The sequence below is a fragment of the Heptranchias perlo genome, chromosome 1 (genome assembly GCF_035084215.1).
Source record: "Heptranchias perlo isolate sHepPer1 chromosome 1, sHepPer1.hap1, whole genome shotgun sequence".
NCBI classification, from domain to species: Eukaryota; Metazoa; Chordata; class Chondrichthyes; order Hexanchiformes; family Hexanchidae; genus Heptranchias; species Heptranchias perlo.
In genome coordinates this window covers 107,642,488-107,662,077 of record NC_090325.1, presented here as the reverse complement: position 1 = coordinate 107,662,077, position 19,590 = coordinate 107,642,488, and the positions used below count along the sequence as shown (strand labels likewise).

Genomic DNA, 19,590 nt, shown 5'->3' with positions numbered 1-19,590 from the left:
AAGGCTGGGGAGCAAGGGGCAGGGGAGGAAGAGAGCAGGAGGAGAGGCAACCGAGCGGATGGCCTTCATTTGGGAGACAAAGAAGTCTATGAGCTCCTCATATTTAGTGTTAGAGGTGAGAATGGAAGGAGGTCTGTGGAGGCAGGTTGTGAGGGAGAAAAGGAGTTTGGGGTTTTTTTAGTTTTGGAATATTCCAGCAATAATCGGAAGAATTGTCCGTAGAGATGGAGTGTTGCTGATTGATGTGGTTGAACCAGATCTGGCAATGGATAACCAGGTTAATTCATTGCTGCGTGAGCTTTAGTGTGTTACTTTTTCCACTGAAAACTAGTCCCAGATGGAAGGATTCATCACAAAAGCATTTCACTTCATCGCTGATCCCAACTTGGTCAACTTGCTAAGTTCCTAGTTAGCTGTTGTTTGGAGCTCCCACAAAACCCGTTTCTTTTTTAAGGAACTGTTGAAAAAAATCCCAAAACATTTTTGCCAGATGTTGGCTGTTTTATTCATTTTCTCCCTCCTTCCTTTTTTTCCACAGGATTATCAGCAACATTCAGTTTGGATTGAAACATTGTGTGTACACAATTAGTATCAAGTAGTTCCAATTTAAAAATGCATTTTAAAAATATAGAACACAATACAATTTGTTTATAACTCTAATTCCAACACAATCTCAATCTTGCTACATATGCAGTGCCCTTCCTCCTTCTCCAAGCATCCCTCCTCCTCCTTCCTGATGGGCATCAACAACCAAAGCTTGTCACTTTGACACCTCAATTTAAATGTCTTTCTGGAGTTGTGGTAGAAGGGATAAAGTTGGTTAATTTCACTGAAAATGCACCTTTAAGTAATTTTCCATTATATACTCTCTGAATAAGCACATATTACAGATTTAGTACTTTTTATTTTTATTCTCAGGTTAATTCAACATTGTACATTTCGGAGTACTCTTTCAAAATAAGTGAAGGGGGAGTTAAAGAATTCCTGATTCGCAATGGGTTTCTGCAAAAATGTGTGAACAATCTGGAAGAACAAAAGCTATTTCTTGTTGCATACCCGGAAAAGGTATTTATTGTTTTTAGTATATTACTTGGTATATTAATTAATTTATATGTGTAATTCATGCTTTTGATAAAAAAGCTGTAGTGGTAAAAGGTGCACATTTCAGGTTTCAAAGTAGTAGTTTCTCAGCTGTGTTTCTGCCAGGGAGACTCCCTCACTGTAAGTGCACATCAAAAATTCAGGCATTGATTTTCAAAACAATTAAATTCCAACCATTTAAATTAGTTGTCAGGAAATCACATGCAGCACACGGCCAAATTTCCAACTTGCACTTCTGGAGGCCGAAGCTCTTGTCACCGGCACAAAGTTGGAAAATTGTCCCTGCACTATAGACAAAATTTTTCTCATTCAATTATCTTCCACATTACCATCGCTGAATCCCCCACCATCAACATCCTGGGGGTCACCATTGACCAGAAACTTAACTGGACCAGCCATATAAATACTATGGCTGCAAGAGCATGTCAGAGGCTGGGTATTCTGCGGCGAGTGACTCCCCAAAGCCTTTCCACCATTTACAAGGCACAGGTCAGTGTGATGGAATACTCTCCACTTGCCTGGATGAGTGCAGCTCCAACAACACTCAAGAAGCTCGACACCATCCAGGACAAAGCAGCCCGCTTGATTAGCACCCCATCCACCACCCTAAACATTCACTCCCTTCACCACCAGCGCACCATGGCTGCAGTGTGTACCATCCATAGGATGCACTGCAGCAACTCGCCAAGGCTTCTTCGACAGCACCTCCCAAACCTGCGACCTCTACCACCTAGAAGGACAAGAGCAGCAGGCACATGGGAACAACACCACCTGTATGTTCCCCTCCAAGTCACACACCATCCCGACTTGGAAATATATCGCCGTTCCTTCATCGTCACTGGGTCAAAATCCTGGAACTCCCTACCTAACAGCACTGTGGGAGAACCTTCACCACACGGACTGCAGCGGTTCAAGAAGGCGGCTCACCACCACCTTCTCAAGGGCAATTAGGGATGGGCAATAAATGCTGGCCTCGCCAGCAACGCCCACATCCCATGAACGAATAAAAAAATATATACCGATTAGTTCATTGTTCAAAGGAGGAAAATTGGAAGATACACAATTCCTTTAAGAGTCGCACATCAGTAGCCTTGTATGCATCATGTGGCATCTCCTGCTCTCTGCATTATAAGCCAGAATGCTAACCATGACACTGTGGAGCAGGAGGCATTCCAAGGAGGGGAAGGAGCAGAATAGAAGGGTTGTAATCATAGGGGATTTGATAATTAGGGGGATAGATAGCATCTTCTGCAGTCGCGACCGAGAGTCCAGGAGTGTGTGTTGCCTACCTGGTGCAAGGGTAAAGAATATCTCAGAGCAACTGGAGAGGAACTTGGAAAGGGAGGGGGAAGATCCAGTTGTCGTAGTCATTGTTGGGACCAATGACATAGGGAAGAAAAGGGAGGAGGTACTGCTAAGAGAATATCAGAAGTTAGGAACTAAATGAAAAATCAGGACCTCACAGGTGATAATCTTGGGAATATTACCCGTAGTGAAAAACTGCTGTGGGAAGGAGGGGTTCCATTTCATGGGACACTGGCACCAGGACTGGGACAGGAAGGAGCTTTACTGTTGGGCCGGGCTCCACCTGATCCGGGCTGCGAACAGTGTCTTAGTGGAAAGGATAAAGAGGGCTGTGGATAAGACTTTAAACTAGTAAGTGAGGGGGAGGGATTTGGTGAAAATAACATAAGTCTGAAGATAAAAGAAATAGGAGATGAGAGTAAAGGTCAGACCAAGGTAAGGAATCAGGATAACATGAATGGTCAGGGAACAAATACAGTTAAAGAGCATAAATACAAAATGACTGTGAAAAATAACACAAGGGGGACAATTATTAAAAACAAATTAAATTGCCTGTACAGCAATGTGCAGAGCATCAGAAATGGGGGAACTGGAGGCAATAATTCGTAGCGAGTAGTAAGGATAACTGAAACATGGTTACATAATGAACAGGACTGGCAATTAAATATTGTAGGATATAATGTATTTACAAAGGATAGGGAAGGAAGGTGGGGCGGGCGTTGGGGAAAATGTCCTAATTAGAGACAACATAAAGGCAATAGAAAAAATATCTTAAGTAATATTGAGATAGTAACAGAATCCATATGGTTTGAGACAAAGGATAAGAAGGGATTGATCACATTAATAGGTATAGTCTACAAACCACCTAATGGTGGAAGGGAAGTGGAGGATGAAATATGTAGGCATTTCTATGAAATGAGTAAAAAAACATTGAATAGTAATCATGGGAGATTTCAATTACCCCGAAATGAACTGGCAAGAAAGAGAAAGGGGAATGGACTCCTTTCTTAGCCAGGATGTGAGAAGCCCAACAAGAGAGGAATCACTGCTGGATCTAGTAATGGGAAATGAACTGGAGCAGGTAAGAGAAGTAAGCATTGGGGAACATCTAGGCAATAGCGATGATAACAAAGTAAGGTTTAAAAAATGATTGATAAAGACATCAGTAAGACAAAGATCAAAGTAATAGATTGGCAAAAAGCTAATTTTTATGGGATGGAAATGGAAGTAGGGAAGTTAAACTTGAAAAAAATGTTGAAAAAGAGACAGAACAAAAGTGGGGAAATATTTAAAATGGTGATCGATAGAGTTCAGGAAAAATATATTCCTTTAAAAACAAAACCAAATTAGCCAATAATGAAACATCATGGATGAATAAAGAGATGAGTAAAATTGAAACTAAAGAAAACGGCAAACTCTAAGTACATAGACAATAAAGGAGAGGATGACAAAGGGGAATACGAAGAAGTTCAGAAAGAAGTCAATCGCAGGCTGATTGGATCCACTTACCTGTTGTTCCGGGTTCCCCGCTGCTGATCTGCACGGCGGGCGGACTGCGCATGCGCAGTAAGGTCTGTCAGCTGGAGGAGCCCTATTTAAAGGGGCAGTCCTCCACTGACTGATGCTGCAAGAAATAGGAAAAATTACAGCATGGAGCAGCCCAGGGGGAAGGCTGCTCCCAGGTTTAATGATGCCTCATTCCAGCTCATACTAGATGGGGTGAGGAGGAGGGGGAGGATAGAGATCTTCCCCCCGGCGGGCGGGAGGAAGCGGCCTGCCTCTGCCACCAAGAAGGCCTGGCTCGAGGTGGCAGAGGAGGTCACCTGCACCACCAACATATCGCACACCTGCATACAGTGCAGGAGGAGCTGCAATGACCTACGTAGGTCAGCCAAAGTGAGTACACTTACTCATTCCCCTACACTCCGTCTGCCACATCACCGCCCCCACCCCACATCTCCTTCTGCACTGCCAACACTACTCTGTCACATCACCCCTCACACCCACTCAAAGCTCATCCTCATCTTACCTGCACTTACTCACCTCGCCAGTACTCATCCCGCCACTACCACTCAACCCAATCCTCATACAATCTCATGGCTCTATCTCATACTCACCCTCTCATGCATCTCTTTCACAGTCAGCCTCACTCAACCTGCCACTACCAGTGCTGCAGCCACGAGGGCATGCATCACATATGTGCAGTAGGCAGCGTAAGGCAAACGTGTCGTGAGCATGAAGGGGATGCACAAGGGTGTTTGAGGGTTTGTCATGGTTTTTACTTATATGTAATTTCTGAGCAACTCACATCACGTATTATATTGGCACCACTGCTGTCACGTCTTTGCGAATCTTGTCTGGTTTGTGCAATAATGCCCTTTCCTAAGGATCACAATGAAGACCCACAACTGATGCCACCCATTGTGTCACTGCAGAGTGGGTGTAGGTGTATTTGCAGGGCTCTTTTGTGCAGACGTCGGCGATGTCCCCGGTGGCACCCTGGAAGGATGCGGAGGAGAAGTTGTTGAGGGCAGTGGTGACTCTGACAGCGACAGGTAAGAAGATGGTGCTCGGGCCAGGCGGGAGCAGCTCGGCACGAAGGAGGCTGCAGATGTCCACGACTACATGTCAAGTGACTCTGAGCCTCCGTGTGCACTGCTGCTCAGAGAGGTCCAGGAAGCTGAGCCTCGGTCTGTGGACCCTGTGGCGAGTGTAGTGCCCTCTGCGACGCATCTCTCTCTACGGTTGCCCTCCCTCCTGCTGTGCAGGTGGATGTGTCACAGCACTGTGTTGTGGAACTCCACGTGTCAGAGGTAGACGGCTTGGCCGGCGAGGCTGGTGATGCAGTTCCCCCTCTCTGATGAGGTCATGACTGCAGCTACGGTCTCCCGCACCCCCCCACCCCCCCTACACCTGTCAATTGGACCTTTGCAGTTGCCACAGGCTGATGGCTGCAACATGTCCATTTGAGCTGGGAGTGTTTCCCCCAGTATGGGAAACAGTCCCAGTTGTTTGCAAAATCCCAACCCTCCGAAAATATCACATTTATCAGGTCTCTAAACGACCTGAAATACAGAGATAAATACCTTAAGTGGCACCCCGCCGACTTTAATTGCCTGCAGGAGTCCCACATGTGGGGGCTGCGCGTACATGTCAGTGCTTCAGTGGGGAACCCAGAAATGGGGCGGGTTGGAGTCGGGCTCCCGACGCGCCCTGGGAATCCCCGTTTTTCGGAGCCCCCCTCCACCAGGAACGCACCCGACCGCGGGTGCTAAAATCGAGCCCTTTGTCTCAGTATTTACCAGCGAGGCTAACATGGTGGGCATGACATTAGAAGAAGAGATCAAAAAAAATATAAAGACATTTAAGGTAGAAAGGGGGGAGATAATTGATAAACTAAACAAAGTTAGAGAGGATAAAACCCCATGTCTGGGTGGATTGCAAACGCACATATTAAAAGAAGCTAGGGAAGAGATAGCAGAGGCTCTATTACATAGATATAAAAATTCATTAGAAAAGGGAATAGTGCCAGAGGACTATTCCCTTTTATGTTATGTTATTTTCTCTATTTAAAAAGGGAGATAGAACAAGTCGAGGGATCTATAGACCTTGGGCTCGATTTTAGGGTCGGGTTACCTGCGGGTTTCCAGCGGGGGGCCCCCGAAAATCCCGATCTCCGATCACGTGACCGGATTCGGACGAAATCCCGGCCACTTCCGGGTACCGCGCTGACGTGCGGGGCTGCGCGCGCAAGCCCCGCTGGTGGGAATCCCGCAGGCAATTAAAGCCAGCGGGGTTCCACTTGAGATCACTTAACTTGCTCGTTGTGGTCAGTTAATGAGCTGAAGCAGCTGTCAAAAGAGGAAGTGTGGGATTTTACGGTCAAAGCAGTCAGTTTCCCACACTGGGGGAAACAGGACCCTTCAAACCAGGCGTGTTGCAGCCAGCAGCCTGTGCCAGGTGCCAAGGTGCGCTCCACGGGGGAGCGCCCTCACCCACGCAGGAGGCCACCGCGTCACATAGGGCAACCCCTGCCCTCCACCAACCCCCGCCAAGCCAGAGGACAGACCGACACGAAACCGCAGCCCCAGTCCGAGGACCCACCCACCTACCCTGCACAACCCCTCACACCAACACCTGCCAGATGGGTGGTGCGTTGACATCGTCGGAGGACGAACAGGATGACCAGCCCCAGCAGCCTCGCAGTCCACGCCGTCCGCCTCGGAGAGGTGGGGCCCCCCAACACGGTGCTGCGGCACACCCACCTGCACAGCAGGAGGGAGGGCAACCGCAGAGAGAGATGCGTCGCAGGAGGCACTACCCTCCGCACAGGGTGTACAGAGCGAGGCTCAGCTTCATGGACCTCTCCGAGGAGCAGTGCATACGGAGGCTCAGAGTCAATCGCCAGGTAGTCGCCGACATCTGCAGCCTCCTTAACGACGAGCTGCTCCCTGATGGACCAAGCAGCATCTTCTTACCTGTCGCCGTCAAAGTCACCACTGCCCTCAACTTCTTCGCATCCGGTTCCTTCCAGGGTGCCACCGGGGACATCACCGGGGTCTGTCAGTCCTCTGCACACAAGTGCATAAGGCAGGTCACCGATGGGTTGTTCCGCAGGGCCTCCCACTACATCAACTTCGCCATGGACGAGCGCAGCCAGATGGAGAGGGCGGTTGGATTCCATGCCATGGCCGGCTTCCCACGGGTGCAGGGTGTAATCGACTGCACCCACATCGCAATACGGGCACCTCCGCATGAGCCAGGGCTGTTCATCAACAGGAAGGGGTATCACTCCATGAACGCCCAGCTCATCTGTGACCACCGCCAGAGATTCCTACACGTGTGCGCCAGATACCCCGGCAGCTGCCACGATGCCTTCGTCCTCAGGGAGTCCGCCGTCCCGCCCATCCTGCAGGCACCCAACGCCGGCAACGGCTGGCTCCTCGGCGACAAGGGGTATCCCCTCCACACGTGGCTCATGACACCTCTGAGGAACCCCATCACCGAGCCGGAGCGTCGGTACAATGACAGCCACACTGCTACCAGGTCTACAATTGAGCAGACCATAGGGCTTCTCAAGATGCGCTTCAGGTGCCTTGATCGTTCTGGGGGAGCGCTCCAATACACACCATTCAGAGTGGGACGAATCATAGTTGTCTGCTGTGCCCTGCACAACATGGCCCAACAGAGAGGGGTGCCGCTGGAGGAGGCCCCATCCACACCCGCCACCCACATTGAGGAAGGCGAGGGCGAGGAGGAGGAGGAGGAGGCGGAGGCGGAGGAGGCGGAGGAGGAGGACGCGCCCGAGGATGTTGGACGACCCATGCGCCGAGCCGCGACTCACCGGGATGGTCGCCGGGCCAGGGACGCACTCATACGTCAACGGTTCTCCTAGAGTCAGACACTGCGAGGCGCTCGCATCTCCTCACCTGCACATGCGAGCGGCCATACCAGCCCCCTCCACTGAAGAGTGCTGCCAGTAATCCTGCACCCACAGCAGTGTGCCCAATGGGTGGCAGCAGGTGTTTGCCGTCATGATGGCCTCCACGGAACGCAACTACTGCACAAGCCGCGGAAGAATGGACGAGAGGTGGCAGGAGTGGTGAGAATAGACTATTTAATATGTGGAATGTGACATCATTTAAGAAACAAAGTACAAAATAATAAACACCCTGGTGTATTCCCTTTGTGATTATAAGGCCTTTGGAATTCTTCTCCGGGAACCCCTACGTGGTGCTACCCCTGTGGCTCCAGCAGAGGTAGTGGCAGGTTGCTCGTCTTCTTGCCTTGACCGGGTAGATGCTTTTGGCGGACGGCCCCTGGGTTTCGGTGCCCGTGAGGGCACCTCCACAGACTGCTCCTCCTGCACCGGGGCAGGGGCAGACTCGGCCACCTGGAGAGGAGGCACCATTGCGGGTGGTGGTTGAGAGGTGGGCGACGGGTGGGACGTGGGGACGCCTTGAGAGGCGTCCCCGCTTCCATGTCCCCGGTCACCATCATCCCTCTCTTGGCCTCGGCCCACATCACCCCTTCCACCCTGCTGGACGGCAGTTTGGATGGCATGTGTGAGGCCTTGCAAGGCCACCCCTAGTGTATCCCTCAGCCTGTTGGTGGCGTCGGAATGTTGCTCACCCTGAATCCGTACCGACGTTGTGAGGGCCTGCAAGGACTCGAAGTGGAGCTGTGCGTGACGCTCGAGGGAGGCCAGCCTGTCCTCCACCGCAGACAGTCCCGCACCTACCCGCGACACTGTGTCGCCGGTACCCTCCTGTGCCTGCGCCACCAATGCCCACATGCAGGAGGTGGACTCCTCCATCGCCTGCGCTATTGTGGACAATGCGCGCGGCACCTCTGCCAGCACCTCAGCAATTAGCTGGTGGCCCTCGACGACTCTCCTTTTCTCTGGTGGCCCCCTGGGTTCAGCATCTGGGTCCGGCTGAGCAGAGCCTGGAGATGAGTGCTCCCTCCGTCGCGGACCCTCCGCGGCTGCCCCTGCCACCAGGGTCTGCTCATGCTCACTCGTGCGCAGTGACTCACCAAGTGCTACCCCAACTAGTTGGCGAGGGGGACCCACCGAGGTGCGTGTCTCTGCGCTGGTGGATGGTTGGCTCTGATGTGACGATGCACCCTCAGAGACCGCCATGTCCTCTGAGGAATCGCCCTCCATGCTCGCTTGATCCAAAGACGCACCTGCAAGAGAACAGAGGGCACTTTGAGGCATGTGGACCAACTTGACAGTGCGCCTGATGGCAGGTGATGATACGGTCACGCGCGATCATGGGTGTTGAGTGTCAGCTTTCCCTTACCGGCCGTTTCGGCAGCGACACACTCGCCATCGGCCACCGACAGGCAATGTCGCGTGCGGGCGAGGTCGAGCGCCTCCACCTCTGCGTCGGTGAGCTCCACCACTTGCGGCGGCCCACCTCCGGTGCGTGCCCTTTCGCGGTTGTTCTTGCTCCTCTTCTCCTGTGAAGGCAAAACACAGATGTGTGAGTGGGTGCGTCTTGCATCGTGAGACGCATCGAGCATCGGTGTGGTTGGGTTGAGCGTGGCGCGGAACGGATGGGAGGAAGTGTGGGCCACGTGCCCATCCCATTGCATGGGGATTGGGGTGTGTGGTAGTGTTCGGGTGGGGTCAGGGACGGTGGGTACTTGCGTGCACGGCGAGGATGGTGAATGAGTGGCTGTGATGATTGCTGATGGAGCGCAGTGGTGGCTGTGCAGGAGGGGGTTGTGATCTGCTTGGCGTGATGGTGGGGACGGGATGTGGGAGGGTGCGTTGGTGTACTCACCTTGCCAGACCTAGTCAGGTCATTGAAGCGCTTGCGGCACTGCTCCCAAGTCCTTGGGGTGTTGCCCCTGCTGCTCACCTCCGCCGCCACCTCTGCCCATGCCTTCCTGGTTGCGGCGGCAGGGAACTTGCGCCCATCCTCAGGGAAGAGTGTTTCCCTCCTCCTCCTCACGCCCTCCAGCATCAGCTGCAGTGCCAGATCTGAAAAACGGGGCGCAGCCTTTCCCCTTGGTTGAGCCATTCTCCCAGACCTCTTGCTTGCAGCAGGAGGGGCTTTGGGAGACTGCCCCTTTAACTGGAGCTCCTACATCGCGTCGACGGTACTGCGCATGCGCAGCCGGCCGGCTCGCAGCTGGGGAGCGCAGAACCCGGAAGCAGGCCTTAATGGGTCCAATTATCCCGCGATCGCGTGGGGGACGCACACAATTACCCGTCCGCGTTTTCGACGCTCCCGGAGGACCACCCGCTGGGAACCCGCAGGCCTGCTAAATTCGAGCCCCTTGTGTGTAAGCTATCATTATCTTTTTGTTTTTGTACTCTGTGACCTTATTTATAAAATCAAAACCTCATTTACTCTTCTCTTTACAGCTTTATCAACTTGTAGTCCCATTTTTAAAGATTTGTGCATCTGAACCCCTAACTCTCTCTGTTCTCCTACTCATTTAATTTTTTTTTTACTATTTAATGTATAATTCCTCTTATTCTTCATCCCAAAATGAATCACCTCATATTTCTCTGCACTAAACTCTGTCCGGTTTGGGTTCCCTTTCTCCAACCATCCATTGGCAACAGCATGCTTCCCCTTTTATTAAAAACAATTGTTGAATTTCTGCGAGGGTTCTCCTGCTCGTCTGCCGTAACATTGGCGGAAGAGCCTTAAAAAAAACGGCATAAATAAAGTTATGTTGGATGGATGGGAGAACCCCCATGGAAATTCACCCCCATGTTGTATAGTATTAATCGGGAAATCATTGATTTATATTTGGTGATGATAAACCACAGGACAACAAACACAGCTGAATGTCGGGGAAATGTTAAGTTCAATTGTGTTTTCTAAGATGGATAACAGATGTAAGCTAAGACTGCCTCCCAGCTTCTTGCCCAGTTCCCTGAATTGCTTCTCAATAGGAAACTATCCTGAACAAAAATCAAAACTTTAGATGCTGGAAATCTGAAGAAACAACAGAAAACGCCAGAAACAATCAGCAGGTCAGGCAGCATCTGAACAAACAAGTTAATGCTTCAAGTGTGGAAACTCTGTCGGAACTGGAAGATGTTACAGATGAACAGGATTTAAAAAGGAACAGGACAAGGGGAAATGGGAGTGAAAAAAACACATACACATACAGGAAAAGAAATAGAATGACCTATAAAATGCTTAAGTGGAGAATGGGAGTTGGTTAAATTGCAGAAGTGATATTCGCATAAGAGGCATAATGAAAGAAATCAAAGAAATAAATGACATGTATGAGACATAGAGGGTGTGTGAATCACTAAAAGGATGGGGGAAATGCAGTTGAAAGGGAAACATGAAAAACTGGCAAAGCAGAGTAGGTTCCAGTGTCCCAGGAGCCTGGTAGAATTTTTAAAAAGCAGGTTGACACCAAGGGTGTGGACAACCCTGCCAGCACTGTGTCCCGATGGGGGTCTCCCTACCCAAGCACCAATTCACTCCGTCCCTGGAAGCTGTCTTTGGGCAGGTTCATACAATGTGGAATAAGTCAATTCCCCTCACATGTCTCCAGTACTCTAAAGGTTGTGAATGATTTATTTAACGCTGACAGGTACGTCCTGCGCATTGTTTTTAGTTATATGCACCAGAACCTTGAACTCTGCCTACATTCAACCAGCTGTTTTAACAAACTACAAGAGGAAGTACCTGACCAATTACTTCCACCAATTAACGTATGTACTTATTACTGAGGTGAGACCTATCAGTCATTCTTTATAGATTCTGGAAACCAAATATAATTTATGACTTTCTTAATGTATCAAACCCTCAAACTCTGCGATATCAGGGGATGAACTTGGTCTACACCAATAGCGTGAAACAGACTCATCGCGAATCAGCTGCCCATTTTACACCGTTGAAGTCGATGAACAAGAAAAGCGGTGCATTGTAAAACAGGCAGTCGATTCACTCTGACCCCATTTTGCACGACTGGTGTGGACCAATTTCACCCATCTATCCCGTGATCCTGCTACACAAACATATGTCCAATCTGAAAATGAAGATAAATTGGAATTTTTGAAACTGTTTCCCTCTAAACTAATCAAAGGATATTATTTGTCCTCTTACCAATTTGATTGGAAAAGTTGTTTCAAAATAATGACTGCTTTAATATTCTTTGTACAGAATTCTTCCTTGCGATTATCACCTGAAATGGCTGATGAAGGAAGATTTACTGCTAAACAATCAGAAAAGAGGCAAGATGATCTCGCTGCTTTACAGCGATGGTTGCAGGTTTTAATTTTGCTCATCATTTTACATCTTGGTTAATTGTTCTCATTAAGTTTGTGGCATTGGATTTAAATTAGTTTGCTAAGAACACTGTATTACTAATGGAATAGTGAAATTACCTGCACTACATTTAGAAATGGATCATGTACACCCCATTGATGGCTCAGTGAGATTACCAGTTATCTCTAACCCCTCCCTGGTCACTGTCTGAGGCTGAATCAGATTGCTCACAACCTCGGCGTACTATTTGACCCTGAGCTGAGCTTCCGACCCCATATCCTCTCTATCACCAAGACTGTCTACTTCCACCTCCATAATATCGCCTGTCTCCGCCCCTGCCTTGGCTCGTCTGCTGCCGAAACCCTCATCCATGCGTTTGTTACCTCCAGACTTGACTATTCCAATGCTTTACTGGCCGGCCTCCCATCTTCCACCCTCCGTAAACTTGAGCTCATCCAAAACTCTGCTGCCTCTATCCTAACTCGCACCAACCTAGTCACCAATCACTCCTGTGTTAGCTGACTTACATTGGCTCCCGGTCCGGGAACACCTCGATTTTAAAATTCTCATCCTTGTGTTCAAATCCCTCCATGGACTATCTTTGTAACTTCCTTCAGCCCTATAACCCTCCGAGATCTCTGCGCTCTTCCTATTCTGGCCTCTTGCGCATCCCCAATTTTAATCGCTCTACCATTGGCGACCGTGTCTTCATCTACCTCGGCCTTCAGTTCTGGAAATCCCTCCCTAAACCTCTCTGCCTCTCTACCTCTCTCCCCTCCTTTAAGTCACTCTTTAAAACGTACCTCTTTGACCAAGCTTTTGGTCACCTTTCTCTTTATGTGGCTCGGTGTCAAATTTGTCTAATTAACACTCCTGTGAAGCACCGTGGGATGTTTTTACTACGTTAAAGGTGCTATATAAATGCAAGTTGCTGTTGTTATTGTGATGTCGGTTTGGTCACCTGGCTGGCTTTTCATTGGTCCAAACAGATTTTTATAATAGCTTGCAGTTGTTTGTTGACAGTTTTAACCAGAAATACAGTGGTTGTGTTTTTTAATCAATGTGTGCTAAGCCTTTTAAAAAATGGCCACTTTATCGTTAGTCAACAGTGGCAATTTTGAAAAACCAGCCCGATGTCAATGCTACCAGTAAATAGCTGAGCCCTGTGGTTCAGAAAGAGGTCCCAGTTTCAACAAGATCTGTGCTCAGTTAGCTGATCTCAGCTGAGACTGACATGGGTGCCATGTTGAAGGCTTCTGTCCACATAGGCTTCCAAACATAGGAACAGGAGTAGGCCATTCAGCCCCTTGTGCCTGCTCCGCCATTTGATAAGATCATGGCTGATCTGTGATCTAACTCCATATACCGCCTTTGGCCCATATCCCTTAGTACCTTAAATTGCCAAAAAGCTATCTATCTCAGATTTAAATTTAGCAATTGAGCTAGTATCAATTGCCGTTTGCGGAAGAGAGTTCCAAACTTCTACCACCCTTTGTGTGTAGAAATGTTTTCTAATCTCGCTCCTGAAAGGTCTGGCTCTAATTTTTAGACTGTGCCCCCTACTCCTAGAATCCCCAACCAGCGGAAATAGTTTCTCTCTATCCATCCTATCCGTTCCCCTTAATATCTTATAAACTTCGATCAGATCACCCCTTAACCTTTGAAACTCCAGAGAATACAACCCCAATTTGTGTAATCTCTCCTCGTAACTTAACCCTTGAAGTCCGGGTATCATTCGAGTAAACCTACGCTGCACTCCCTCCAAAAAATCAGAATGATACAGCATAGAAGGAGGCCATTCGACCCATTGTGCCAGTGTCGGCCCTCTGCGCCATCCAGTTAGTCCCATTCTCCTGCCCCTTCTCCATAGCCCTTTTGAAAGTTATTATTGAATCTACTTCCACCACCCTTTCAGGCAGTGCAGTCCAGATCATAACAACTTGCTGCCTCAAAAAATTTCTCTTCATCTCGCCTCCACTTCTTTTGCCAATTACCGTAAATATGTGTGGTCTGATTACTGACCCTTCTGCCACTGGAAACAGTTTCTCTATATTTACTCTATCAAAACCCTTCATGATTTTGAACACCTATTAAATCTCCCCTTAACCTTCTCCGCTCTAAGGAGAACGACCACACCTCCCCCAGTCTCTTCACAGAACTGAAGCCCCGCGCCCCTGGTGCCATTCCAGTAAATCTCCTCTGCACCCTCTCTAAGGGCCTTGACATCCTTAAAGTGTGGTGCCCAGAAGTGGACACAATTCTCCATCTGGAGCCTAACCAGTGATTTATAAAGATTTAGCATAACATCCTTGCTTTTATACTCTATGCCTCTGTTTATAAAGCCAAGGAACCTGTATGATCTTTTAACAACCTTCTTAACTTGTCCTGCTACCGTCAAAGATTTGTGTACATATGCCCCCAGGTCTCTCAATTCCTGCATCCGCCTTAAAATTGTACCATTTAGTTCATATTGCCTCTCCTCATTCTTCCTATCAATGCAGCAGCTGTCATTGAATGATGATCAGGGTTCCTGGGTTGGGGAGATGAAAATGGATTAACTGTTCACAATTGTATTGCGGGACATGTGGGCAACACCCCTTGCTTTGCTGCTGAAAATTTGGAGGTCTTGCTTCAGAAGGTGCACCAATTAAGGGTGGCTATATTTGGGTCTTAAGGCCATCTGCCAGTAAAAGCATAGGTGCTCACTGCATGAAGGGAGGTTGCCGACTAAATTAATCCCTTATACTTGGCTGCAAATGAGGAAGAAGTGTGTTTCTATCAGGAACAGGGCGAAGATAAAAGTGCTTCTTTCTTTTCATGACAATCGTTGTGGGACCATCAGGCCAGGCACAAACCTAAGTTTGAAAGTACTGACATATTGGTCGCCTGTCAAAGAATTGCACAATTTTCATTTCCATTGAAATCATCCGAAAACACAATGTTACAGTCCACGTGTATGTTGACGACACCCAGCTCTACCTCACCACCACCTTTCTCAATCCCTCCACTGTCCCTCATTTGTCACACTGCTTGTCCAACATCCAGTATTGGATGAGCAAAACTTTCCTCCAACCAAATATTGGGAAGACCGAAGCCATTGTCTTTGGCCTCCGCCGCAAACTCTGTTCCCTAGTCACCAAGTCCATCCCTCTCCCTGGCCACTGTCTGAGGCTGAACCAGACCATTCGCAACCTTGCCATCCTTTTTGACCCTGAGATGAGCTTCCGACCACATATCCATTCCATCACCAAGACCACCTACTTCCACCTCCGTCACATTGCCGATCTCTGACCCTGCCTCGGCTCATCTGCTGCTGAAATTTTCATCCATGCCTTTGTTACCTCTTGACTCGACTATTCCAATGCTCTCCTGGCCGGCCTCCCATCTTCCACACTCCATAAACTTGAGCTCATCCAAAACTCTGCTGCCCGTATCCTAACTCGCACCAAATCCCGTTCTCCCATCACCCCTGTGCTCACGGACCTACATTGGCTCCCAGTCCAGGAACATCTCAATTTTAAAATTCCCATCCTTGTTTTCAAATCCCTCCATAGCCTCGCCCCTCCCTCTCTCTGTAACCTCCTCCAGCCCTACAAGCCTCCGAGATCTCTGTGCTCCTCCAATTCTTGCCTCTTGCGCATCCCCAATTTTAATCGCTCCACCATTGCCAGCCGTGCCTTCAGCTTCCTAGGCCCTAAGCTCTGGAATTCCCTCCCTAAACCTCTCCACCCCTCTCCACCTCTCTTCCTTTAAGACTCTCCTTAAAACCTACCTCTTTGACCAACCTTTTAGTCACCTGTCCTAATATCTCCTTATGTGGCTCGATGTCGAATTTTGTTTGATAACGCTCATGTGAAGCGCCTTGGGACGTTTTACTGTGTTAAAGGTGCTATATAATTGCAAGTAGTTGTTGTTGCTGGAATGAAAATCGGGCAGTTTTTATAATTGCTGACCAATCTGCAACAACAGTTTGGAGGGCGTAAATTTAAAATCACCCACCAAAAAATAGAGGGAGAGGTTGGGAGAATTTTTTTTACATTCCATGGTAGGACATGGAGCACCCTACCAGAGGCTGTAGTGGAAACACAATCCATAGTAGCTTTTAAAAGGAAAGAGGATAAACATATGCAAAAGAATAATTTTAAAGAGTATGGGGAAAGTGCAGAAGACTGGGACTGAATGGATGGCTATTTATGGATTCCAGGTTTGTTTATTGATCACTTTTAAAAGTCTCTCATCTCTGGTACCACCTGGTATCATTATTTAAAATGTTTACTATGTGCTCTTAGTGGGTGAGGCTCGCTGCTGGAAGTGAAGTCGAAAAATTTACTCTTTAGTTGATGAGAAAGATCACGTTCAGTCTCAAATATCCGTATGTGCATTAGTGCAAGAATATAATCTCATATTTCCATAATTTTCACTTGTAGCCGTGTACATTTTTCATCTTAAAATCGTAAGTTGCAGCATATAATTCTATTTCTCTTTCTTTCCCTCCCCCAGCAATCATTATCTGATGAATTTAAAAGAAATGTGAGCACACCAACTTTATGGCCAGTTTTTCATGCATCTGTTCTCATGCAGCATGTAAGTTTTCTTTATTGTCTAGGATGCAAAACTTTAAGTCAAAATATAAGTATGTATTTTATATAAAAGATAGATATTATGTTAGAACATATGAAACCATGATCCAAGAAAAGGTAATTTGGTCCATCTAACACAGTCCTTGCCCCGAAACTTGTGAAATCACCCTCCCCTGAGCCTTACTCTACTTATTTGTCTCTTATGGGCCTGATATCTATGATTTAGCATCACATCACATGGTCATTTAGCCTTTTGGAGAGCCCTGAATATTGTTTTATATCTATCTAAAAATCTCCTTAATTAAGTACCAATCATTTTTAAGTTCAGATTCTAAATAATTTTAAGTAGCAGTAAGTAACAAACATGCCAGTAGTTGTTTTTTACACTTCCAGAAATTATGCAATTAAAATAAATCTAGTTCATAGATCTGTGACTTTTGCTGAATATTTACACTGGCAGTGAAATAAAGGAATTGAAGGGGAAATTTTCTGATTCTGCGCACCAATGGTGCAAGCGTGCTTTGGGCACAGGGATCAGAGAATCGGGGGCTGAGGTTTGGCACTGGAAATGTGCTGGGAGCGGCTGCCCAGTGTTATCTGACTGTTATTTAGAATCTGAATTTAAAATGATTGGTACTTAATTTGGGAGATTTTTAGATATATATAAAACCATATTCTGGGGTCTCCTAATGGCACAATGTGATGTGATGCTAAATCATAGCTATCAGGCAAGTTCTCAGTTTAACTCCTGTTCTGGGCTGAGTGAGCTGTTCTTGGCCATGGAAGTATTTGTGGCGCTGGGGGATGAGGAAATAAGCACTACAACTGGTCTCAGTGTGCAAGCAAGAGGCTCTCACTGATTATAGGACTTAATTTTACTCCATTCAAGAAGGGGCCTCCCTGTCCTGTTTTTGTGCTAATCGTATGACATCAAAAGGTGTACAGAAGAACAGCAGGTGCACAGCCAGGAGAGGTGACTTTGTTGTCCTTTTAAAGATATTTAGCACAGAAGGAAACCATTCGGCCCATCATGCCTGTGCTGGCTCTTTGAAAGAACCATCCAATTACTCCCACTCCCCTGCTCTTTACCCGTAGCCCTACAATTTTTTCCTTTTTAAGTATATATCCAATTTCCATTTGAAAGTTACTGTTGAAACTGCTTCCACCATCCTTTCACGCAATGCATTCCAGATCATAACAACTTGCTGTGTAAAAAATTATCTCATCTCTCCCTGGCTTTTTTGCCAAATAGCTTAAATCTGTGTCCTCTAGTTATCGACCCTCCTGCCAGTGGAAACAGTTTCTCCCTATCTACTCAATCAAAACTCCTCATAGTTTTGAACATCTCTATTAAATCTCCCCCCTTCTCTGTTGTAAGGAAAACAATCCCTGGTTCTCTAGTCTCTCCACATAACTGAAGTCCCTCATCACTGTTACTATTCTGGTAAATCTCCTCTGCACCCTCCCCAAGGCCTTGACATCTTTCCTGAAGTGTGTTGCCCAGAATAGGTCACAATACTCCAGTTGAGGCTTAACCAGTGATTTACAAAGGCTTGCCATAACTTTCTTGCTTTTGTACTCTATGCCTCTATTTGTAAAGCCAAGGTTCCTGTATGCATTTTAACAGCTTTGTCAACTTGTCCTGCCACCTTCAAAGATTTGTGTCTGTGAATCCCCAGGTCTCTCTGTTCCTGCACCTGCTTTAAAATTGTACCATTTTGTTTATATTGCCTCTTCTCATTTTTCCTTCCAAAATGTATCACTACACACTTCTCTGCATTAAATTTCATCTGCCATGTGTCTGCCCATTTCACCAGTCTGTCTATGTCCTCCTGAAGTCTGCTTCTATCCTCCCCTGTTTACATTTCCAAGCTTTGTGTTATCTGCAAACTTTGAAATTATGCCCTATGTACCCAAGTCCAGGGTTATTAATATCATAGAATCATAGAAAGGTTACAGCACGGAAGGAGGCCGTTCGGCCCATCGAGTCCATGCCGGCTTAAGAGCAATCCAGCTAGTCCCACTCCCCCGCCCTATCCCCATAGCCCTACAGATTTTTTCCTTTCAAGTACTTATCCAGTTCTCCTTTGAAAGCCATGATTGAATCTGCCTCCACCAACTCCTCTGGCAGTGCATTCCAGATCCTGACCACTCGCTGTGTAGAAAAGTTTTTCCTCATGTCACCTTTGGTTCTTTTGCCAATCACCTTAAATCTATGTCCTCTGATTCTTGACCCTTCCGCCAATGGGAATAGTTTCTCTCTATCTACTTTGTCTAGACCCTTCATGACTTTGAATACCTCCATCAAATCTCCTCTCAACTTTCTCTGTTCCAAGGAGAACAACCCCAGCTTCTCCAGTCTATCCTCATAACTAAAGACACTCATCCCTGGAATCATTCTAGTAAATCTCTTCTGCACCCTCTCTAAGGCCTTCACATCTTTCCTAAAGTGCAGTGCCCAGAACTGGATACAATACTTCAGTTGTGGCTGAATCAGTGTTTTATAAAGGTTCATCATGACTTCCTTGCTTTTGTACTCTATGCCTCTATTTATAAATGTAAGGAACCTTACAACACCAGGTTATAGTCCAACAGTTTTATTTGAAAATCACAAGCTTTCGGAGGCTTTCTCCTTCGTCACCTGACATCATGGCTTCTATTTATAAAGCCCAGGATCCCGTATGCTTTTTTAACCGCTTTCTCAACCTGCCCTGCCACCTTCAACGATTTGTGTACATATACCCCCAGGTCTCTCTGTTCCTGTACCCCTTTTAGAATTGTGCCCTTTAGTTTTTATTGCCTCTCCTCATTCTTCCTACCGTAGTGTATCACTTCACATTTTTCTGCGTTAA

General features: G+C 47.4%; 1 protein-coding gene across 2 annotated transcripts in view; it reads left to right on the top strand.

Moving 5' to 3' along the window:
- LOC137324733 (uncharacterized) overlaps nt 1-19,590 on the top strand; it is a 134,635-nt gene that overhangs the window by 48,464 nt on the left and 66,581 nt on the right. Inside the window, exons 11-13 of one of the 2 annotated variants that reach the window (XM_067989390.1) lie at nt 919-1,065; nt 12,054-12,161; nt 16,659-16,742. In XM_067989390.1, the coding sequence (XP_067845491.1) occupies nt 919-1,065; nt 12,054-12,161; nt 16,659-16,742 (339 nt within the window). The remainder of the gene's footprint in view (nt 1-918; nt 1,066-12,053; nt 12,162-16,658; nt 16,743-19,590) is intronic. The other variant, XM_067989398.1, reaches the window with a different exon arrangement.